This window comes from Agelaius phoeniceus, chromosome 1, assembly GCF_051311805.1.
Source record: "Agelaius phoeniceus isolate bAgePho1 chromosome 1, bAgePho1.hap1, whole genome shotgun sequence".
Lineage (NCBI taxonomy): Eukaryota > Metazoa > Chordata > Aves > Passeriformes > Icteridae > Agelaius > Agelaius phoeniceus.
The window spans coordinates 15,160,684-15,186,139 of NC_135265.1; the positions used below are offsets into that span (position 1 = coordinate 15,160,684).

The following is a 25,456-nucleotide window of genomic DNA, read 5'->3' on the forward strand; positions in this document are numbered from 1 at the left end:
TTGAGGTGGTAGTTCATTATATTTTGGAGACAGGTCAGTAGCAGAAATAAAACCAGTGCCCCAGGCACAGCAGGGCTGTCCCATGCTGAATTCCAAGGACACTTTTCTTTCTGCCAGCCTGCTCCCTGAGTGCTGTGCCAAGATGAGGGATGCATGGTGAGCCTGAGGAAGAAGCAGGCACAGACATCAGCTTGGGCACACAGGGCAGCTGATGGACTTTTCATCTTGTGACTGAAGAACAGGTCATAGCACAGTGGAGTTTCATTAAATCTACACAGCTCATGTTCACTGCTCTTTCCCAACTTTCATTTATCTCTAAAAGACAGAAGCAAAGGTTTTATGCTTTTTTTTTTTTTTTTTTTTTTTTTTTTTTTTTTGTGGGAAACTTGCTGTCCTTGAAACTGCTTTGCCATTAATTCAGAGAGAGGTCACAAAATCACAAAACCCACATGGCCACAGCTGGGCTGCTGCTGCTCCCCTGGGGCTTGGACTCGGTCACAGCTGCCCAGGCATCCCCACACACACAGACCCTCCTCAGTGCTGGGGCTGGGAACAGCTTCTGCATCCTCTAAGCACCTCTGGCTTCCACATGAGTTTGCTCAACCAAATGAAGACACACCACAGTTTGTGTTTTTCAAACAGGTAACAGATGATATTACAAAGTCACAAACACCAAAGACATCACTGAGCTTAACAGATGCAAAACTCAACGCACCAATCCATTTTGAAGATTAAAATGTTAATAACATAGTGTAAGTAATGAATATAAATTTTCTCCCCCAAAACAATGACATTTCCTGAGTAAAAGTTGCTTGGACTTTACTTACTATCCAAATTACTGGCCTTCTGCATTCAGCTGTCACTTATATGAGAAACCTTAGGTTTACCAAAATTCTCTGTTCTACTACTAAAGACAATGAAATTTTCCCATTTCACCAAATGTCTCACTGGGTTTATTATTTTCCCATTTCACCACAGACATCTTGGAATATGAAAAATATGAAAATCTTAAAATAGTTTCAAGAAAGTGTGTTTCATTACCTAAAAGAGAGCAGAGAGCAGTTCTACCTGGGAGAAATTCTGAACCACCTGATTAATTCTGTTATGATGATAATTATAAGACAATATTATTAATGCAACATAAATGTTGTTTTTTTCAAAACAGCTTTCACATATTTAGCTCAATGATACTATGAAGGTAGAATTTTACTTAAAAGTGCAGTATTCATATACTGTACAGCAAGATGCACAGGAAGTAAAATGATTACTATATGGGAGAAATCCTCTGTATGCATTAATACTGAGATAATAAGATTGAGAAATACCCAAAACTTAGGTATGTGAATATAAAGTAACTTACACGATGTTCATAAACCCCCTGCCCCCCATATTAACAACTGAAATTCCATTTTAGGGACCATTAAAGAAGAGAACTTTGCTTAAAGAACGGTCTGTAAACTTTGCTTGAATGACAAAACATTGTAACCATGCATATATATTAAAATTTTCAAGCCTTTATACTTACATTACTGAAATTATATACCTGCAATGTTGGCATTGTATCTTTATGAAGTTCAACAGCAATAGATACATCAGCCTTTCCATGGACAACTAACTTATTGCTAAGTCAAGAAAACAGTTGGAGACTTATTTCATTTAAAAGCAGTCTTATTGAAAAATAGCATTGAACAGTACATTAGATAGGTACACCAAAATAAAAAGACCCAAAAGAACAACCCACATGGTTCATTTTGAAAACTCAGTTGTTCTCCTGACACTGGTAAATCAATGTAGCAATCCCTGTGCCTGCACACAGTTCAAACCCTTCTTCCACTTCCATGCTCCTTATGTACCCCTGAAACCCAGGACTGTCACTGGAGCAGAAGCTGTGTTTCAGTAACTTCTCATAAAAATCATTTAAATGCACTTTCTACATTACCAGAATAATGACAGTAAGTCAGACTTGTTGACGCATTTTATTGTGAGATGGGGAGTCTGGTAAAAAACTAGAAAATGACCATGATGTAACAAGGAACTTAAAAATGAAGTTTCAGATTTGTAACATACATACATGAATACAGGAACAAATTGGCACAAAAATGTTAAACATTGTTCCCAACACTGTTTTATAAGATTATTCTAATTTGGCTTACTAAGGAAATGAGAGTTTTATGGTTAGACTAATCTCTTAATAAAACTGCAGAGCATCATGCTATTAGTCACACAGTGAATTTCAAAATTTAAGAGCTTTATATTAAAAACTGGGTAAAGGTAAAATGAATTGATTGCAATTGTAAAATTAATACATTCCCATTTTAATTCTTCTGTTCTACAGTCCAAGGCAAGTATAAATGTTAACATAACACTGTTAAATCAAATCTCAATGCAAGAGAACCGATTGCATCTCTACTTTAAATCTTATCAACTTTCCAAATTTTCATACTAAAATATATTATTGTATTAATACAAACTACAGTATTATACACTACACTGTGTAATAAATAAAGAAATATAAAAATAAGACACATAAATATAAAAGTTTTCTAAAACTAAAAAGGTACATATGTCAGTAAGAAGGGTATTAATACTGCCAGGTTTGAAGACATACAGTACAAAATGTTGCACAGATCTATAAACTAAAAGAAATAAAATAATACTGATAGGTAAAAATCAGCTAACATTGTTAATAAATGGGGTCCATAATAACTAACATTTGAAAATACTTATGAGCCAGATAACATGTCATGTATGTGTCTGAAATTAAAGTAAACCAATAAAGCAATAAAGCAGATTAGAAAATTTCCCTTGTAATTATTGTAGAGAAATTCTGCAAGTCAGGTATTAACCCAAAATACCACCAAATAATTAAATAATGAAATATACCAGTGTTCTTACTTCTCTGATGGCTGAGTGTTTTTTCCCCATGAATAGTTTAGAAGTTTGATACAAATCAACAAATGCTAGTTATTGTAGGCCACACATTGGGTAAAGGCTGCTTAGAGCCTTTGTAATACTGATAAATGGCACTTACAGCACATAGGTCTTGCATAAGGCCAAAGGAGATACAAAGCTTCATATCATATCCTTCATATTGTTACTACATACTCAAACACAATTACAAACACTGTTTTTGACAACTTTCCTGTCCTTACCAGTATCAACACTGTTAGTCCCTGCAATCAGAACTCAACGACAATCTTCTCAACTACATTTTTAACCACATGAGTAAGAAACTTCAGTTCTTCTATCATCTTCTTCATTAAGGCTAACAATACACTTTAAATGATAATATGCTCTACTACAACATCTAATGTCATAAACTGCTACCTTCTAGGTTGAATTTACAAAGGTAGCCAAGCACTGTTTGCAACTGCATTACACGTCTCTGCGAAAGGGAATTTTGTAGTGCAGAAGTTCTCACATTGTAAAACATAAGAAAATACTGAAGCGGATTTAGGAAATGTTTTACCATAAAAAAAAAAAAAATCATATAAATCTCTCCCAATTGTACAGTTTAAAAATTAATCAACTTAAGAATGAAAATTAATACTGATAAAACAAACAATGCCAGATGCTTGTCTAATAATCAGGTTTCCTACAACCTGGTAAATCTTTGCTTCCAGAGTCACTGTATTTTTCTAATCTGCTTCATGTTATAAACTTGTTCCTAACTTTGAAAACTGTGTGAAAAATTACTAAGTTTGAGGTTCAGGCACACCTGGATTTCTTTTTTTTTTTCTTTTCATTTTTTTATATATATATTTTTTTACACAGTAGTGAACAGAAATCACAGTATGCAGGCTACTGCGTTTCCATGAAAAGCATGTATAATATAGAAGGAACTTCATTACCAATTTTTTTTTCCTTATAGAAAAAACCTAGCACGTAAGCTTTATTCATTATTTTCTTCTGACACCTGCCCATTATTTTGTATAACTTCTGGTTCTGCATTGCTTGCTTGATTTACAGCTTCATCATTCTTGTCACCTTCAGTCTTCCCTTCTTCCTCTTCTACTGCTGCTACTTCTTCCGCATCCCCTACTTCTTGTAGTTCCCTACATTCTTTTTCTTCCTGAAGTCCCTCTATGTCTTTTTCTTCCTCCTCCTCTTCCTCTTTTTCACTGTACTCCTCCTCCTCCCTGGTTAGGCTCTCCCTCTCATCCGAGTCGATCTGCGAGGGGGACGCCCTGGGCACGGCGTGCTCGCTGCTCAGCGCCTCAGGGCCCAGCTCCTCGGGCTCGGCGCTGTCGCGCTCCTCGGGCTCCCTTTTGCAGTAGGAGTAGCGATGGTTCATGTGCTGAGAGTAAGAGCCCGAGTGGGAAAACCTCTTTCCACACTTGTCACATTGGTAGGGCTTTTCCCCAGAATGCAGTCGCATGTGTTCGATCAAATGGTGTTTGTGTTTAAATGCTTTCGTACAGATTCCACACTCGTGAGGTCTTTTACCTGTAAAATAAAGCACAAACAGTTGGGCATCTTGTAGCTGAAGTTTTAAAAATGTGCACTGCTGTTTTCATTGTAAAATGCTGTTGGTGAACATATTAGCATAGATGAAATTTTATATAACAAGATGTTCTACTCAATGCATTATCAGCCCGAGTTTCTCTCCTGAGCCCAAAGGACAAAGGTGCAACGGTACGTTGTCACAATCACTACAGTCATTTGTAACTTTTTTTGGAAAACTCATCATCTCATAAAGAGATTCTCATATATAACTTTTAGCACCAAAAAAGTGCAAAAATAAATTAGAAAATGAGACATTTTTCTTGCATAAATTATTTTCAATTGAAACCATTTTAACTTTTCTATATTGATGGTATTTTAAAATTAGCTAAGCTTTTACGTTGGTGTTGGTGTACGAAGTCCTTCCATGATACAGGTAAAAGGAAAATAATTCTAAAATCTAAGCTGAATGCTTTATGTACAAAACTTGCTGACTATGCATGCATTGACATGAAAAAAAATCTGTTTCCCTCAGTGTGTTTCTGCTGTTTTCCAGCTCCTGTCTTGTTTTTAGAGTCTCAGAAATGTATCAGGAGCCTAGCAGTGTTATTTTGATTTTGACATTTAAAGTTGTTACACAAAATGACTTTGCAGTCTTAGCTCAGACATAAAAGACAAAGACAGTAAGACATCAGGTTTCTGATCACACTACACAGACAACCAGCACAACCATGACATCTCATGCCAAACAAGGAACAAGGCAGATGTTGGTCTCTCTTCCCAATAAAGAAGTGCTAGAACAAGAGGAAATGGCCTCAAGTTGTGCCAGGGGAGGTTTAGATTGGAAATTAGGAACAGTTTCTCAACCAAAAGGGTTGTGAAGCACTGGCTGCCTGGGGAAGTGGCTGAGTCACCATCCCTGGAGGTACTTAAAAGACAAGCAGATGTGGCACTTTTGGGACAGGGTTTACCAGTGGACTTGGCAGTGCTGGGTTAATGGTTGGAGTCAATGATCTTAAAGGTCTTTCCCAACCTAAATGATTCTATGATTTTGAATGTTACATTGAAGTTAACACTGGTAGGGGAAGAACAATTCTGCTAGGAAAAGGAAGAGTTAAAAGAGTCTCAGGACAGAATAGGTATGAAATAAGACACCCTTAATGAATACAACTTGAGAAAATTGATCAAGACAAAAAAGATTTTGCTATGCTTTTAATTTTATATGTGAGATAACATTAAAATGTTAATATGCAGAAATATAATTAATTATAATAATTCAGCTACTCTGTCAACCAAGAAAGTAGAGCAGCATGAAGGGAGTAGCCAGAAGTTCTAAAGAGTTTATTTTATGGATATGGGGAAAGAGAAGATAACAGAGCCAGCAATAATACAAAACCCAACACATATTTGGCAATATATAGTACAAAACCCAATATATATATATGGGACCTAATCAGTAAAAAAAAAAAAAAAAAAAAAGAATTCTTACTTTAAGACACCACAGAAGAAATAAGAGCGCAAGAGGTAATAAAAATATCCTAAAGATACCAGAACCTGAGCCAAAAGGAACAACTATGAGAATTAAAAATAAAAATCAAAGCCAAAAGGGTGTTCATTAGCAGTTAGATTCTATGTCTAATGAATAGCTGAAGCTGTTAACTTCAGGGCATTATAAATGTAGCCCAGTTGGAAAATCCTTCATGCCAGATATGCACACTGTTTTTCATGCACAATATCAAATACATACATGATCCTTTTCCCCTCAGCTTTTATTTTTCATTTTTTCAAAATTTATAACCAGGCAAGGTAAATTAGAAGTAATATATCCTCATTTATAGGCTGTAGCTCACAGATGATTATCCACAAGCCAGAAGCAAAAACTCCCCTTTTTCTATTTAGGGTTTAGGTCTAACAAATTCAAAGAAAGACAGAATTGCTGTTCTGTCAAACAAATATACAAAACCAAGTGTTTCTAAAGAAAGCTTAGCACAGGCAGTAAGGACTGCTACACTCCCCTATACCACCTGAGAACTGGGTTCCAGTTGAGATTATCAGTTACATGCTACCAAAGACATAACAATCAGAAAAGTCTTTTCCTAGTACATACCTGTGTGTTCATACTTATGTCTCAATAACGAGCTGCTCTTCTGGAATATTTTGTCACATAAATCACATGCATACATCCCATTTTCTGTCTTTCTCATTTTTTTCTTTGGGGGTGTTGAATCAGAATCATTTTGATCTTCTAAATTGGATATTCCTTCTGAGCTAGTGTCTTGCCTTTCATCCTTCAAAAAAATTATAAAAATAGGTTAACTCCAATAAAAGAAGTCACTCACATGAACTGAAGCTTCTATTCCCATTCAATTCCATAAATAGCCAAACAAAATTGTTTAGACTTCCACAGTCAAAAAACAACCCTTTACTGCATTGTTCTGCTTTGCAGTCCCTGCCACCAGCCAGATACAGATTTCCTCACTGGGACTGGTTTTAATCACATCCAAATATGACTGTTGGCCAGGTCTAAGCTATGTTTTAGGGCCCATAAAATAAATGCAATATTACAGACCTGTAAAGCACTTCAGTAAGTGGGAAGGGCAAATTTGTCACCTAACTGCATCTTTCAGCTAATGCTGGTCCACCTACCTTTTGCTGCCTCGGAGATTTTATGAAGTTAAAAGATTGTTTTTGCTGAAGTTTTCACAAAAAACCTATTTAAATTACCATTCAAATTTGCATATTTGACTACCTTCTTCCTCATGAAACTACCACAAGTACTATTTAATCCAAAATTTAGGGGACTTCAAGTACTGTCATTAGTAAATATTTTCAAAAATATAACTGTTGTGTATTTCTAAGCAGTTTAAGTGCTAAAGCTTCCTTGTAAAAGCACAGTATTTTCTACTGATATCGGCAACATGTACATGTTAGCCTCCAACTTTTAATATAAGCAGCCTTGTAACCCTTCAATGCTCCTCAGTCTCTGGCAATACAGAAGCCTGAATAAAATGCTAGACCACCAATTTCTAAGATTTAAGTAGAAACACTCAGCCACTTTTCTGTTCTGCCCTGTCCCTACCTTAATGTTCACAGATGATTCTCAGGAGGACTGACCCCAATTAGATCCCATCTCGATGTACCCAGGGAGGAACAAGCCAGGATACAGGAATGGCAGATGAAGATAAATATCTCCCTGACTTTCAGTTGAGACTATATCTGCATTTTGTTTAAAGTGACATTACAGTGTAGGATGAATTCAGCTACTCTGCAAATCAAGGAAGCAGAGCAGCACAAAAGGAGTAACCAAAAGTTCCAAGGAGTTTATTTTCTGAATATGGGGAAAAAGGAGATGCAGAGCCAGCAAAAGACAAAAGCCATGTTTTTATTTTGCTTTTTGATCAGGAGCATTAGATGGTCTTTAGAACAGTGAGCACTAATGTCCTAGAAGATTAAATATGGAGAATTAACTGAGTTGTCCACACTCAACAGTTTCTATTAGTCTGGACTCAAGCTGCCTGAAGCTAACTAGCATGGCAGAGGGCACAACAGTAATATCTATTACCTATTTACAATCAAGTCAAATAAGCCTGATAGCTTGTATTTATCTTTTTATTTAGTTCACCTTGATAGCTTTCTGTTAGTTCAGCAGAGGTACAGATTGAATACATCATACGTACATCATGTAGGAATATGGGGACCGAAGTACCTGATTTCCATTGGCTTGGATCTGTTTTGGTGGTGTCTCATGAACTGCAGGACTAACTGTAGTAGAGTATGTATAAGCCACCTGTGGAATCAAAATGGTTTGCTTATTGGCAGCGAGAGCTCTCAAGCAGGGAACACTGTTCTGGTCAGCAATGGCAACAATTGTAGGTAACTGGGCAGTGACTGTAGGTATAGCAATATTTATGGGATTGGCACTTGGTGGGATTACATTTACAATAGGATCAGAGTCTGTAACACTGCTGTCCTTTTGTGGTTCTTTTTTTGCACAAGTTAAGTTCAAAGGTTCTTCTTGGACAGAATAAACACTGTTCTGGTAAACACTAGTTATGGTAGATCTTTCCAACAGTTCTCCATGTTGCTTTGGTAGCGAAAGGTCAAGAGGTTCTATTTGTGGCTCTTCTTGTACACCCTCTGCCGTGTACGTGTAACCCTGTGAATTTCTTGATGAAGAAAGGTTTAGTGGTGATGCAGATGGCGTGCTACTGTGTGAACCATTCAGAGTTGAAGCCCCTGGTAAAGTCTGAGATTTCGTTGTACTGCCAGGATTTTGTGAGTTATTTGTGCTGTTCTGGGGTTCGCTCACATTTGAAGTTGCTGCTTGATCATCGTTGTCTGCGGGGCTGCTTAATTTAACTTGTTCAGGAGAAGATGGTCCAGAAGACTGCACAGAAATCTGTCCAGCTTGCATTTTTTCAAACCACTTTTTTACCACATCCAGTGGTAGGTTTACAGAATCTGCTATTTTTGAAAGCTCTTCTGCACTTGGTTGTGCATTTAATGCATAATACGCTTTTAGGAGTGAGAGAAGGTTCTTTAAAGGTGGCTGACCAGGGGACAAGTTGTTCTCCCCGGTTTCTGATGGGACAGGGGACTCAGGTTTCTCAGCTTCTGCTCCACTGGGCTGGGGAAGCTGAGGAGGGCTTTTTGTTTCATAGTGCTTTAATTCTTGAAGTGCATTAAGATCTCCTGGACAGTCATCACAAAGAAGACAAGTGCTATCGTTGGTCTCTCCTTCAAAGTTCTTATCTTTCTCAGACTTCACTGTGAGATCTTGTGGTAATTTCTCATTTTTGCAAGTATTTGCAGGAACGGAGTTTTCTTTTTTTAGATTTTGTGGAACAACCTGAAGTTGACTTGGCTGCTCCAAGCTGTAGTTGATGATAATTTTGGTTGTCCCATCTTGGTCAACCAAAGGAAGACTGATAGCTGAAATGAGGGAATGGCCAGCTTGTTGAATAGATGCATTGTTGATTGTTTCTTGTTCTTTGGACACAAGATTAGCATGATTGTTTTCCAGTACTTGCCTTATTACATTACCATCCACTGCCACTTTTAGTACATTTTGAATGTCACTTAAATTGATGCTTATGGGAGACACCAGACCTACTGTTGGTAGAACAACAGCTTGCACCACACCCTGAGGAGAACTGGTTGCCTGCAATGGGCTACCACCACTAAAAACCCCATTTTGCAAAGGGTTTGAACAATTAATTCCTGAAGCAACCACTATGGGCTTGAATTCATAATCCACAGGTTCAGTTTTAATTTGGTTAAGAGGAAGCTGCTCTTGCAAGGGTTTATTTTCTATCTTTTGTCGTATCTGTGGTCTTGCTGGGCTACCTGGTGATGCAGAAAGGGAAGGGGAGGAGCACTGAGACATCTTGAGCCCTGACCGGGCTCGACCATTCACGGGCATCAAACCAATACACTTCTTACTGCTTATGTGTGAACTGTATGAACCAGAATGGGAAAAACGTTTCTTGCAGTTTGGGCACTCATATGGCTTCTCTCCTAAACAGAAGAAAAAATAAAAAAGAAAAGAGAAAAGGCATATGCAACAGTTAACGAGGTTACAGCGCAACTTCATCAAACAATAATTATCAGAACAAAAACATCATAATGACCTCTCAAAGAGTTCTAGGGGGGAAAAAAATCTTATCTAGTGAATTGAACAGTAAGAGTATAGCTCTGAGCCAAGGCTCCTTTAACAAGCTGGTGATCCATAGCTATAGGATGGAGCCCACATGATCATATGTTCCAGTATTTCTCTATTTGACAATTATAGATTTCACTGAACTTCATTAAAGTAGTACCACCACTAACTTCAAACTTCTTATATAATATTTCTTATAACTTATCCAATAAATTGTGTCCTGAGTCTACTTTAGTATGACTAATCTGGAATGATGTCAATTACAGCCGCAGGAGGAACACTCAGTTCTTATGTCCTGATTATTATCAATTAAAATTCTCTAGAAAGGCTTGCAACACACTGAATGATCTGCAAACTTTGAAGAAAAACAGACAAGTGCAAAGGACCAGAAAGATGTCCCCATTTCTTCTGTGACAAGTCAAGTTTTCCTTAATTGTAAGAGATTAAGTTGCAACTGTAAATCCTCTTGAGTTTTTCTACATATTCCCCGCAGGGAGCTGAAGGCTGCAGTCAGTGCTTGCAGTATTCCAGAGGGAAAAATATAAGGAAAACACTAGTATTTTAAACTTAGACTTACAAGACTGCTATTACATCAAAGTTATAAAGAGTAGAAATGGCAACATTAGTACTCAATTCAATGCTTGATTTATTTACCACTGTGGATTCGTAGGTGCTCCTTTAGGTGGTGTTTATATTTAAAAGCTTTTCCACATTCAGTGCACTTGAATTTTCGATTACCGCTGGACTGCGTCACATGTCTCTGTAAGAAAGAAATCTTAATTATTGTACAGCACAGCATCTTGCAGAAACACCTTCTATTTTCACAGTGCAACATAGAAAAAGCCATACAAACCCAAAAAGAATCAACCATAATTGTAAGAGACTGAAGGTGGTATGGGAAAAGGAAACAAATTACAAATCAGGTAAAAACTGAGGCACACGTTTCTTCGGAATAAATCTGATACAGTAAAGAGAAAGAAACAAAACAAACTCAAAACACAGTTGCCCCTTCTCCTAAATTCAGGTGAAGTTTACACTGACATGTTAGTAGGAAGTTCCAGGATGAATGCTAGTTCTACTTGTGAAAGCAAAACCATCAAGGAAAAACCCCAAGCCCACTACCCACAGAATATTTCATGCAGGATAGAAAAACATTAAAGTCTATAGAAACCTGTTTAAACTTTAATCGGTTGACTTGATTTTTCCATTTACATGCTTCCAGGGCTTACTGTTGGCCTTGGATCCCTCAATATAATGATGCCACAGGACTGCTCAAGAGAAGGTAGCTTAGTGACAATAAAGGTACTCTTGGTCACAATTAATTTGCAAAATAAATGTGAGAAACCAAACCAAAACAAATAAAAATATGGAGGGGTTTCCCAAGTACAAAACATCAAACCTCTTTTCATCATTTGCACTGAAGCTCTGTGATTATTTTTGTTAGATTTTGCCTTGTGAGAACATTTATTGTTAAGTTCTAAATTGTTTTTGTCTTTATTGCTATACTAGTTTTAAAAAAAGCAAAAGCTAAAACAGACATGTAAATATCTGTAGTATATACGTGACACATATGTTCAAGATTTGTAATTTTACTGCAAACTGTATAAATCTATGAATGTGTATTTTTAAGGACAAAAAATACATGCACTTTTAAAGTTGAAACAGCTTAATTACCAACATAAAAGCGAAGAACTAGGAATTTTTCTGTTCAAACAACTTGTTTATTAGAAAAATCCCAGCAACTCCTTTTTAAATAGAGCTCATTTGGCAAAAAGATACTTTACCACTATGGGGATGCACTGCAGATTTTTGGTAACTGGGGCAAGCATTTTCATAAACTCATGAACAGAGTTGTTCGTGGACTCCAGGGACAAACAGGCTGCCCACCACCACCAGCAGGTGTGGATCAGCTACCTCTGGTGTGAGAGCATGGGGGGAGCCCCTGGCCCTGGCCTGCTGTGCTTGGCAGCACTGGGAGCAGATGCTCACCGAGTGCTAGGGCTCTTCTGAGCACAGACACAACAACTGGGGCTGAGAACTGTGCTGGAGAAGCAGGGATGGATAAAACACAGGATGGTGACCCTGCTGTGAGACATGCCTGCAGTTCTGAAGAACCTTTGGCTGTGCAGATTGCTGGATGAAAGTCTGAACTCTCTGCTATGACATAGGCTGTCCAAATTACCAACCCTTCCTGTTCTACTCCCCGTCCTCCTTTAACAGAAGACAAATTGAAATAAGATCATCTAAATTACTTCCACATACTCTAATTCAACAGTTCCCCTGGGAGAAGCAGTTGGTTAAGCTGCAGATTTTACCTCTCAGCAGATCCTGCTCCCACCCTGCTCAGGGTGAGCTGCTTCCTGCCTCCCCCTGGGCTCTGCAGTGAGGTCTTCACTGGAGTTTATCCCGATTAGCACCTGATCCTCATTCCCAGATTGTCAGCTGTCTTTTGCTAGTTCACATGGCTTTTCAGCTCTGTTTAACTAAGTCCCTTGAAGATGATGTTCTGGAAGACTGTGGCTGACTCACTGCATTTCACTTTAAATGATCCAACTGCAATGAGTCTAGAGGACCGTGTCAGGATTTACTTAAACCTGCTGAGAGTCAGTTACTACTGTTTGTCTTGAATTATACAAGCTAACAGAACTCAGGATATACACAGTTACTGCAGGTCCTGGACTACATAAATATTCATACTAAGTATCAGGGCATGTATTCAATCTGTCAGAAATGTTTCTGCTCCAGTCTTTAAAATCTAATGTTCTGTTTCTAAGGCATGGAAGTCCATACTCCACTTATCAAAATTCTAATGAGTTTTCCTGTTTTCCCAGTCATAGCTGTAAGGTGCTTTAAGCTTTCTGCTAGGTAGTGTTTCCAAATCTATTTTGCCTTAGCTTCTTTTATTTGTAACTCTCTGTTCAGCTTTCTTGCTCTCTCATAATACTGTTCAGAATTACTTTGAAGGACCTTGTTTAAATGTGGCTGAGAAATCACAACAGTTCTCCAAAGTACCACCTGTAACACTTTCACCTTCATTTTCTCAGATTCAAATGGTTTTCCCCATCTCAGCACTGTTAAAGCCACTTTAGTTTGCGCCTGAGATATGTGATATATTTCTAATACACTGTACATAATTGCTGTTTTCTGCTCATTAAAGAATTAACTGCAACATTCAAAGAATAATCTTCTGCACTCCTTCAAGAACTGAAAGAAGAAACATCAGCATTAAGGTCTTTAACTAGCCACTAGTACATCCCTGCACCAAATGTTTACGGTGCTTAGGACTGAAGCTCACCCCTCTCACACCAGAGAACAAAACTAATTAATGAGAATCCTCCAAAATTATTTGGAAGACAGAAATTACAGGTATATCAGGGGTTTTTCACAGATGATTTGACCATGGTTTCCAAGAACTGCCATTTCTCAGCAGTGTGCATGGCACTGTGAAATTCTGAAAAACTACCTACAGGTGCTTCATAAACTGATGAGAAAAAAAATGAAAACAAATATAAGAAGTACTTTTTCACACTTCAACATCCCTTTTGGTGCTTCACATGTGAAGGCAGACGACACATACAGCATCACCTCCTACCAACTGTTCGTGGTGTGGAAGCAGCCAAGGGTGCCGTGAGGAGCAGGGGGAGGAGGGAGGGAAGAAAAAGAAGAAGAGGTGCAGGGTGGCTCTCAGCTCTCTGCTGGAGCAGGAGTAGAAGTTTTGTATACCTTCCCCTGGCTCAGAAGGAGGCCCAGTGTGCAGGTACCCCTTCCACTGCCTTCACTAAGCTAGATTTTATCTTTGCTCGTTGCTTCTTTGTACAGAACAAGTATAAGATTGTCACATGATGGACATTACCAGCTAACAAAGTTCTCCAAATAATCTATGGTCAGGTGAAGTTCTTTAAGAGTAAGACATCAAGTTTTAAACATGCAGCTGTTTAAGATCCACAGCCAGGAGGTCTATACTTTACTAATGACAAAATTTTCCATTACTCAAATGATGTAATCATGTATATGCAGCCAATTTTGAAGACATGACAACTTTGCAATAATAACAAAAACAAACAAGTATTTCACATTTACCAAGTATCTAAACCATTGTAGTTTTAATTCTGGCTATGGCTTGAGAGAAAAAAACACACTTTCACAGGTGTAATACTGAGTTCCAGATACTCCATAGAAACAACATTAATCAAATACAATTGTGCCTTCAAAAGTATAAATCCATTAAAATATTTTTGTAGGAATACAGTTTAAGCTACCCTTTTTAGCAATTCTTCTGAGTGTTTACTCACTTGGTGTTTTTTATTTTTTCATTCAAACTGCATGCAAGTATGGCTTCTATCTCCCCCTACTACTTTATTCTTATGGTTTTAGGCTTGTAACTGAAAAGACTGAAAACAAATGTGGTAGCCCACAAGAAAAGCATTATATAAATAGCATTCATAGATTTTATAGCTAGAAATATAAGATGTATGTAAGATGAAAGTAACTTTTAAAGTGCAAGCCAAGCCAAAAAGGAAGCGAAACAGAAATTAATTGCTCATGGGAAGCATATTTGAGTAAAAAACAACTGCCACACCAGAATATGCTGGTGAGGTTATTCCAAAGCTTGTCAGACAATAAAATCTTTGTAGAAGGATGGCTGATACTTTTTGTACCAATTTAATTGACCTGTGAATGTGAACACTTGTGTACAAAAATGTATCATAAATTTTTAACCCTGTTATATTTTTTGGACTTGGTGATACTTTGTAGAATGGAGGTTAACAGCCAGTGTGTAAAAAAGCATCTCCTTTACTCTGGTTTCCTTAAGTAAAGCATCTTCCTTTACTCTGGGCTACAGCCTGTTGGTTTAGTGGTACCAGAAATGTTGGAAGTACTTTTACTTTTACATTCAGTTTTTCATTTTTCTGTTATATTTGTCTCCTGTTTTGTTTTGGGAGGGTATGAATCTTTCTGGACTGTCCTCTGAAGGAAACATCTCCCAGCCTCTTTAACTTGGTGGTGGAAAATCTGTATGTTTTTTTTCTCTGGATAATTCCTGACTGTTTCAAGTTGGTTCCTGAGCCTCAGAGTGCCTCTGATAAGAATGTGCTGGGGATGGATGATGGGACATTGTGGGGGTAAAAAAAAAATAAAAAGAAAAAGAGAGAACAGAGACTCGGGATCTTCTGATGGTTATGATCAGATGGTTAACTCGTGGAAGACATTCCAGGGACCCATGCCCTCAGGTCAGCCCATGAACCAGAGAAAACAAGCTTATAACATCTTTAGCCTTTTCTGTTGCTTCATTTAGTACTTAACATCATATTTCACACATTTAATACCATATTTTAAACACTAATTATTTGTATATTGTCTTACAGCATGAATTGCATTTAAAAACTGTACCTCACAGTTCAAGCAACACAATGGTTTGTTTCTTAAGGGCAAAAATGCTACAGTAAATTGTGAATTATTCAAACAGGCCTTATGAAAAAAAAACAAACAGGAAATGTTTCATTAAAGGCTTGAAATTAGATTTAAGTCATAATTTTTATGCAATGGTAACCAATGAACAGAAAAAACCATCAAATTACCTATAAATGTAATAAAGCACTTCTGAAAACAACCCTAGTGCCTAGATGAATGAAAACAGGAGTTGAGATCTCAACCAGCTACAGAAAAAGCCTGACTTGAGCAGCAAGCTTGAGTGTGTTCTCTGGGCCTGGACCATGAGCACACAGATGATCTGCTGCTAACAGTTTACCCTCTCTGCACATTTCTGCCCACATAACAAACCACAGCGCTGCTGCAGAGGACAACAACCATAATTCAAATGCCACTTACTGGGTCTCTTCCTGATTTGTGTGATGTCATGTGGCGGTCAAGCTGCGTTTTGTACGCAAAGGTGTAGCTGCACAAGGAGCAGCTGAAGTTATCCTCGTTCTTTTCATGGCGGTATTTGATGTGTTCCTTCAGAGAGGTGAAGCGCTTGTACCCTCGGTCGCAGTACGGGCACGTGAGCAGCTGGGAAAACGCGTCAGGAGTTCCTACACAGGGCACACAAGGCACCACGCTTAAATAAACGAGTTCCAAACTTACTCCCTGCAACAAACAGGATTTACATTTGCACCTATTACTGTAAGAGAACATGCAGCTGCTGGAAGCTCCATTTGTTCTAGAGAAGGACTAGTGGAAATTTAGATTTTTTCCACATTTTGGAAAATGTGGAAAAATTATGCAACCTCCCACCCTATGGTAGTTGCCCCAATGTACCTTGGAGAGAGTCAGCACAATATGCTGACAGGACAAGGTTTTAAACCAAAAGAAAGTAGATGGAGACTAGATGTAAAGAAGAAATTTTTCATGATAAGGGTGGTAAAATTCTTCAACAGGTTGCCTAGAGGGGTGGAAAATGTCCCATTCCTGAAAATATTCAAGACTAGCTTGGACAGGGTTCTGAGCAACACGATAAAGTTGAAGATAATGAGGTTGGACCTAGATGACCTTTAAAAGTCCTGTCCAACCCAAACCATTCTATGGTTCACAGATATGTATGTGTTAGTAGAATATACTGTCTGCAGGACAGAAAGTAGAGAAATCAAATGTGTGGCCATATATATGAGTCTAACATGGTCTATGGAATTTATTTTGCTGGCTTTCCTAAAGTACTTCTGTATTAGTACAGGGAAAAGTGAAACCAGACTGAAGCTTAATATTAATTTCACATGTCTATTTCAAGAAGTCACCATTTAGAAAGTTTTAGCTCCATCCCTTCTTACCAGCATATGTTTAGCCTTCTACATAGGGCTAAACTCATTCTATCCTTGAAAAATTAATTGTTTAAAGGATTGAATAAAATACTTCTTTATAAATTTATCAATAAAGGTATGTTCAAATACATGTAGGGTTTTCTGTATTTGATCAAAACACCAATTCATAGGTGTGATATCCTCCAATGGCCATGCTACTCTTCCTTGCTTCAAGTCAAAGAGGAAGCAAGTGTTGCAAGGCTGCACCTATGCACTGTGCTGAGCCTGAAAAGGTGGAAGGTCTTTACTGATTAACATTTTATGCTCTGACGCACAAGGGGCACATTTGTACACGCTGTCATTTTAAGTTTCAGAACTGTAAGAATTATTAATGCTCCTTAAATGAACCAGTACTTTAGAAAGTACTTCTGAATTATTTACCTTCATGACCTCTTCCAGCAGTTATCACCACAGATTGATAATATGTCCTATGAAGTAGCAATTCATTCTGTTTGTGTGGAATTTACTAAATTTTTACCGAATGTGCCACTGATCTTGCAACAGTGAAAAGCAATCAGATCACTTTTCCTTATGACTAAAAATCACCACTTTTTCTATCATATAGGTTCTTTTACACTTGATACAGTAACAATCAAAATAACCCCTAGGGATTAACCCACAGGGATTGTTTTGTTGTACTATCCATTTTTGCTTTTCCTGGTTTAGCTGAGTTGTCCAAAAAGAAAGGCATCCCCACAGGTGTAGACCAAGTATACTTCCTTTCAATTCTCTTTTTACCATCTATAATTCAACTCATCTGACATAAAGAATACTCCATTTCAGCACAAATACAACTCAGTGGAAATGTCAGAAGCACGTTAGCTTAAATTCTATTTCCATTGGAGGAAATGGAGAAATGAAAACAGTTTCCCAAAATCACAAAAAACTCTGATTCTCTCACTTCTCTTGTCTACTTTTCCAGTTTGGAAGCATGCATCTTTACCAAATGTCACTATATTTTTGGCATTTTCTGTTCCAAAATGATTAAAACACTAAATACTATTATTCAGCATTGTGATCTTCACAATACTTCTCAGTGAAATTACTGGGATAGGTCCAATTTAAATGATTAATACAAACATGTATTTTTAATGATTACATGGAAATCATATGACAAGTCTGTAAAACTAACTTGACAATATGTGCCACTGGAACCACATATTAAAATCTTAAATTAATGAATGCACTTTTTAAAGTAAAATCTGTAATAGCATAAAATCTCTGGAGGAGCAGAACAAAAAGGTTATATTCATTTCTTAAAACAACTAGAACACAACTCCTAACCATTTATGTAGGCTGTTAGCTTTTCTTGAAAAATCATAAATACTCCAATTGACACAAGCTATCAAAGCTGAACACTTGAGAGAACACAGAATGCCAAATCAATCTCAGCAGCATTCATCTCCAAATCCTTCATGATGAAGAAATGAACAAAGTGTAACCTCTCATCTCACACAGAACACCTTAAGCATGAAACTTCTTCAGAGGAAAAAAACTATATCTACATAAAAATAACAACAGGTCATTATTTTTTTCACATAAACATTTTTGTATGAACAATGCTTCTTTTTCCTCTGCTGCTGTTCTTTCAGGCAAAAAAACCCAAAAGCCTGTCGTAGACCAAATAAAAGAAATTCTATCTAATAGGTCCTATTGGGAGCTTTGTTTAGAAATATAAAAAAGGAAAGAAATATGTTATAACTCTCCTTAAGTTATTCTTATACAAAATTGTACTATTTTGCTTTACTTCTATTTTGTTTAATAAATGCTTATTCTGTTCTTTCATATAAGAATGTTAATGGATTTATGAAAGTATGAACTTCTCAATGACTAGGTTATCATTTAGGCACTCCTACAAGTGAATCCCAATGCATGTCTTGTTTGCAAAATCATTTGGCAATGTTTTTTGCATGATGATCCTATCCTCTTATAATTATTTAACTAAGATTTTTTTCCTCTGTAGTAGCATGTATATATACTGCTGTCTTCTTAAGCACAGCAGAAGTTTTGGGTCAAGGAGTGAGTACAACTGATTTCATAAGAACTGAGCTGATGACATATTTACCATTTTCATCCTGACCACTGGCTTCTGGTGTGCCTTGTCTCTGGTCCTCCTCAGGTGCTTCAGGGTAGATAACAGCTGTATCTTCTTGTTTAAGGAATTCTTCAACATTAGGGTCATGGTTTTGCTCATTCTCTGCATCAGAATCACATTCATCTTCTTTTACTAAGTGTGAAAAACAAGACACAAGATACAAAATTAAGTTTAAAAATAATATAAATGGGATTCAGTAATTCACATTGCCAAATATCCCTCTAGCCAAGTATTTAAAAACTCTTTACAGATACTAGCATAGGTCAAGTCCTTTAAGATGCCAGATTATGCCCTGTTTTGGAAGAATTGGTAGCATAATGATATTTAAAAACTTGACTAAACACAGTTTGCCTAACTCAGTGCATTTTTGTAATTTCAGACTTAGCTGCTCTTCTCAATTTCCCTAAAAATCCTAAATGCAACATTAATCATGATTTAGGCCTTGTAGTTGGAAGGCCTGTTTACCATCTTGGCTCCTGTGTTTGCAAAAGTACATTTGTTGCCTTCAAGACACAATTTTTAATGTTATTTATAGCTGTTCATTAGCACAAACTCAGAAGATATTTGAACTCCGTAAAAACCTGGCCAGATAAATGCAGCAAACTTGAACTCTGACTGGCTTGTTCTGTGGTGTTGGAAATGGCTACCAAAAAGGCTTCAGGTCTAGTAAACAACCTTCAACATTTCCCACTTAAAGACTTAAGAGAAAAGCCCAATGAACAACTGTATTGCAAAGTTAGCAAATAATAAATTAAATATTTTACCTAATGCTTGTGTGATAAATATTTGATCCCAAGTATTAGCCTAAATACAATGTTCATAGAGTTTATTTTTACCATAGTGGAACATTCTGTGAAAGCTCTGCCTGCAGCACCTTAAATCATTACAGATGTTCTTCACTATTAATGTGAGGTATATTTTTAATAGGAAAGAGAAGTTTTATGATTCATCTCTCAGTGTGAAGTCACATACTCAATTTACAATTTGACACAATCTTTTTATGACATGAGGCAGTCTCTTACATGTAGACTATAATGCAATGAATAATGCAGCTCTCCACACTTATGTGGCAAGAACTGACTTTACAGGAACTGAGAAGAATGGCTGAAACTAGAGTTTAAAACATATCAATGTGTTTAGATGTGGCTTTGCTTTTAAATAGGACTTATTCTGATATTATCTACCTATCTAGTAAGGGCATTAAATAAACCCCCCACAAACCTTTAAGAAGTTGGATGGGATATATATTAATCTTCTGGCAGGCCGAGAAATGGAAAAATAACAAACCATCTATTTTTGTTTGAGTCTGAAACTGAAGTACACATTTCATTTTGCTTTCTATGTAATCAGCCCAAACAGAAGAGTGGATAATAAAATACAGTATTAGCTTAAGTCTATTTTTGTATATTTCTTCACAGTTTCAAACACTACCTGTTGACCCTACATGTAAGCTCATTGCTATTCCTTGCTCTGCCCTTTGGAGATGCAGTGCTGCTGGAGCTGTGTGGTCAGTCCCTGGCAGGGCTGCTCTGTGGCCCTGGTCACCTGCACCTCTGGACCCTGGACACCAAAAGATGCCCAGACTTTTTTCCTCAGCTAAAACAACTTTTACAGTTTAAGACCTCTAGCATGGAAAAGCAAAGCACTTTTATAAACAGAAGTGGGAGAATTCCAAAGCTTTTGGAATGATACCTAACTAAAATTCAATAGCACTTTATGAATAAGGGACTCAGATTAACAAAGAAATACCTGTACATCCAATTTCATCTGTCTGAGCTTCAGGCCCCAGGATTTCCTTTCTTTCTTTTCCAGCTGAAATAGCACATTTCACAAAAAGAATGAATATTAAAGAAAACCCCACAAAACAACAACAAAAGCCACATGCACTCCAACAACTTAAGATACTTGAGTTATTTCATCAGTGCTTTCCATTTCTGTATTGTTCAGGAGTGCATTTAAACACAATGTTCTTTTAAAAATATGGATGGCACATTATTTCAGCAGTGTGTGATCAGTTGAACCACAAAGATATTTCATACTTAAGAAAACCAAACCTAAAAAGGAAGCAATACTAAACACTGACCATTATGTGAAGAGAGATAAAGCCATGGACAGTGTGTTTCACCAGCAAATAGAGAGTCAGCTACTTAAGTGACCCCATGTAGAAATGCAGCCATCTGATACATTGAATATTATTTCCAGAAATCAGAGCATCATAAAATAAAGGCAGTTATGTTATTTTCTCCAATTAGCGGTTTTCAGAAATGATTGATAATTTGCTGGTAATGCCTACAAACAGCAACCTAATGTGTTCTCTTTCTTGCAAATTATCTGGAAACCACTTAAGGCTGTGATTGCCTTAAAAAATTAAACAAAAAAAAAGGATTTTAAACACGTGCTCCCTGTTCAGAACAACTGTGCACTGCAGAACTGCTTCACGTATCGATTCCAATACTTGGTATGAGTCTGCAGAACCAGCACTGCAGAGCCAACCTGCTCCAGCTCTACCAGCTCTGCTGAGCTGCAGCCCTCAAGGATGCAGCATGGAAGTTTTAACTCTAATTTTCACCAACAGGTTGCTGGTACAAATCAATAAACAGCCAAGTTATTCTTCATTTTGGTTCATTGGTTAGCACGGACTGGGAAGCTCCCACAGGAAAAGCCACTGCTGACATTTCTGTTGGTACCTGGCTCAGGGCAGGAGAACACAGCAGAGCTACATTGCTTGGTTTGCTCTCTCTCAGTCCTATGCTATGCCAGTAGATGTGAAACTAAAGTGTTATTTCATAGTTTCATTATGGAAACCTTGGATGCTACAGACCTACACTCAGAAAACACCTTCTAGGGGATGCAGAAAGTTAGAGCACAGCTGCTCTGACCTGAAATGGCAGCTGTTACACTTCTATTACTTATACTTCTTTTACCTTCCTTCACTTTACTTCAGTGCAGGAAAAATCCTTTAGGTTGTCAAGTCAAAAGCCCAGAACATTCTAGCTTTTTAATTACAGAAGAAGCCAATTTCTCCTTTAAGGAAGGAAGATGATAGGAGAACTTTCAAGTTCTAAAAACCTAGGAGAACTTTCAAGTTCTCAAATAATACCAGGTTCCTCAAAGGAAAAGCTTCTTAATTCTGCCTACTTTGACCAAAGCCCACAGACCCAAGGTATCAGCAAATAGTGGCAATTCAAACACATTTCTTACTTTAAACAAGAAATGTGTTTAAAAGGAAACTGCAACTCTTAAATCTTACCTTAATTTCAACTGACATCTTAAAAACCCCTCAAATTTTGGCTCATGGTACCAGACTTGGTTCAGAGTTTGTAAGATGGATGACTTGATGCAAAGCAAATTTAAACTCAAAATTTAATTTCTTAAAATCAAACACAATACAAACCCACTGTTTTCCTTGAAGGAGGGTTTTTGATGGTTGTGATTTTTCTCCATTATGAAATAGGATCTACATGAGGGGAGGATATCAATCAGTAAGTTATTACTCTGGAAATTTAAATTACAGGGTCGCCAGTAAATTCCTCTGGCTTCAGTACAAATAAAAGTTATGCTTCCCAAGAGAATGTCAAGGAATTTATGGAATTATAGATTAATCTAGTGAAGTTAAACTCCCTCTCAATTCTAATAATCCTAACCTCTGTTTGGTACTGTCTCTTCCCAATGACTAAAAGTAGGGTATAAGACAGGGAGACTGCCTTTTTCACAGGGAAATGCTGTAGGAATAATTAATAATTTGAAAAATATTAATAGATATACATCTTTATAGCTATGTATGGTCCACAAATTTGCAATTGTGCCCTCAGAAGCCCAGTTATCACACAGCTGGGAAACAACAGAATGGGATGTGATGTGGGATGTGATGATGGGGAACAGACCTCAAGACACTGTTCCACCAAGCAGAAGTCACAGCTCTGAGTTCCAGAGGAAATTCAAGCTACCTGCTAAATGACAGCTTAAATAGAGGTCTCCACAAATAGCAGCTAGGTCATGAATATCCATCCTGGTATTGCAGCTGGACATACCAGATAGTGTAAAACAAGTTCTTGGCCTTCTACATCTCATCACTGCTTATGAGCTACTGCTCAGAGACACACTGGGGCTTCCCAGGGTTAAATGCTGATGATTTTCAGATGTCAGGGGACAGTGTTAACTAGCAGCAAACATGCCTGACAACTACTGGTATTGGCTGACAGTAAAGATCTCTGCATGGCTAAGATAACTGATCAAATTGAAACCACTAGCAAAGTGGAAATTTTGGCTGTAGGCAGAAATACAAACTTCACTGAAATTTCCACTGCAGTCTTTATCTGCAGAGGAGGAAATAAATTCCAAAGCCCATCAAGAGAGTTTTTAATTTAAATTCTTCAGAGCTAATTTTCTGATATTCAAGTAGCAAGCACTATTTACAGCTTGTAGTATTGACTGGTTGTTTGCTTTTTGACCAAAAACATGCCTCACACAACCCACCAAATGCCAGTGTACACTTTTGAGCATATAGGCTCAATCTAAAATTTGATGACTTCAAAGAATTTTTGAATTCCAGAAAGCACATAAACATAAAACACATTTATACTTTTTTCAAAGATATCTTAGTTCCAGTCCTGAGACCTCCAGATCTGCTAAATACTTATAGTACATAATAATTCTCTTTTAAGAGCATTAATACAATAAGTTTAACTCTGTCTTTTTTTTTTGTTTTAATTGTAGCATAGTTTTTACTTCTAACTAAAGCAAAGGAAAATCATATTAGAGAATCATTGCACACATGAATGCTGGCACACTGTCAACAACATGTACAGGATACACGTGGTTCACTTTTTTAAACCCTAAGGACTGTTTCAGTTAAACCTCTTGAGAAACACACCTTATATTTAAAACACCTGTTCCTAGGGTCTTTTAGAAATTCAGTTAGAATGACTGGAAACGGAAGGAAACTAATCTGATACAGAAATGTTATGTGTGTTGTTTCTATTCTGGGCAATGCGTGAACAGAATAAATATGCAAAAAACTCATTCTGTCAAGTTCAGCTAAACCCAGAACTACTGAGTACTACTTTACTGATGAAACACAACTTACTGAAACTGCTCTAGAGTATATTTTCCTAAAGGTAATCACTAGCCCTGAAGATAGCTGCACACCATCTACACCAGAACATTCCCCTGTATGTGAGAGATCATGTATTCAGTACCTCTCTCTTCATATTTCTAACATGCAGCCAAGACTGATGATGTGATTTTCAGCTCAGACCTTTCCTTCTAGGAAAGCTATCAAAAGAATAAACAGTATTCTACCCTAGCAAATCAAAGCTCCATAAAACCTAATGTAGCCTCACTTTTCACATACAGCCATTGCCAGAAATTTCAACTATTTATTTAAAAAAACCCCTATTATCAAATTAAAAAACCCTTCCAGACTGCTACAAAAGAGGCTTCAGAATACATAATTTTTACAGATCTTTTACAAATCTGTGGTGTTGAGCAAGCTTGTATGGCAATTGATTAATCTTTTGTCTGGCTACCAATGAAATTCTGTCTTCATTGGCAAACTCCAAAGCAGAGAGACATTGCTTATATTGCAAATCTTCAACCACAGAAGAATTTAAAATGAAAGAGAAGTTAGAATTTTAGAAAGCAAATTTTTATAAGTTAAAAATGGTATGTTTCACATAAGGAGTCAAAAAAGATGGCAGTGCATGTCTAGAGCCCTGAAAAGCCACAGAAAGTTGCCCCAGATGCTGTGTGATGGGTACATCTCCAGAAAACAGCCAGTCCAAGAGGTCTTGATCCCAAATGTCTGGGAGCCAGTGCTCTTCTTCCTTCCCCTTTTCAGATTTCCTACACCTGTCCTTGAAGGGTTCAAGCCTACCCAGAGCCCACTTTAATGTAACCACAATTTCTGAAGCCTGTAGGAGATATTACAGGAGAACTAAGAAAATTACCTACCTAGTAATTCAGCTCCAAAACACTCATTTCCCAGCACAGCATACCTTGGCAGCTATGTAAAAACAGGCTGAGCTGATGCTGTTCTTTGAACTCTCAGCTGCTCTCTCTCAGCTGGACTGCAGTTAGGGCCATATGAGTGCTTTCAGTTTATTTAGATGTGAGGTCATGCACCATGTATTAAACCACCACTGTTAAAAGTGGATGCTAGGAATTGTTGCTGGAGTTCAGATATGCTGAAAAACATTCTGTATCTTTCAGGGCATTAAGGCCAAATTCCACAGTAAATTCCACTAATTTATACATTTATCCCAATTTGGCTCAAAAGTAAGCATGCTGTGTGATATTATGAAACTCAGTATCTGGTTCCACAGTAAAAAAAGGTCCATTTCCTGTCTGCTTAAAATTTTCAGCTTCTAAACCTGCTGCATAATATGTGCAACACTTACCTTCTTCCAGTATTTTCAAAGTAATGATTCATTATGATTTACATAGCCAATTCTAAAACTAATAATC

General features: G+C 37.3%; 1 protein-coding gene across 4 annotated transcripts in view; it reads right to left on the reverse strand.

Annotated features, from left to right (window-relative positions):
• Window positions 1-1,960: 1,960 nt before the first annotated feature.
• The window catches only part of ZEB1 (zinc finger E-box binding homeobox 1), a 120,350-nt gene continuing 96,854 nt past the window's right edge, over window positions 1,961-25,456 (reverse strand). For 3 of the 4 annotated variants that reach the window (XM_054638142.2, XM_077173427.1, XM_077173432.1), the window contains exons 3-9: window positions 20,741-20,803; window positions 18,962-19,123; window positions 15,932-16,134; window positions 10,757-10,862; window positions 8,150-9,960; window positions 6,551-6,731; window positions 1,961-4,446 (exon numbers count right to left, since the gene is read on the reverse strand). In XM_054638142.2, the coding sequence (XP_054494117.1) occupies window positions 3,893-4,446; window positions 6,551-6,731; window positions 8,150-9,960; window positions 10,757-10,862; window positions 15,932-16,134; window positions 18,962-19,123; window positions 20,741-20,803 (3,080 nt within the window). In that variant the 3' untranslated portion in view covers window positions 1,961-3,892. The remainder of the gene's footprint in view (window positions 4,447-6,550; window positions 6,732-8,149; window positions 9,961-10,756; window positions 10,863-15,931; window positions 16,135-18,961; window positions 19,124-20,740; window positions 20,804-25,456) is intronic. The other variant, XM_054638150.2, reaches the window with a different exon arrangement.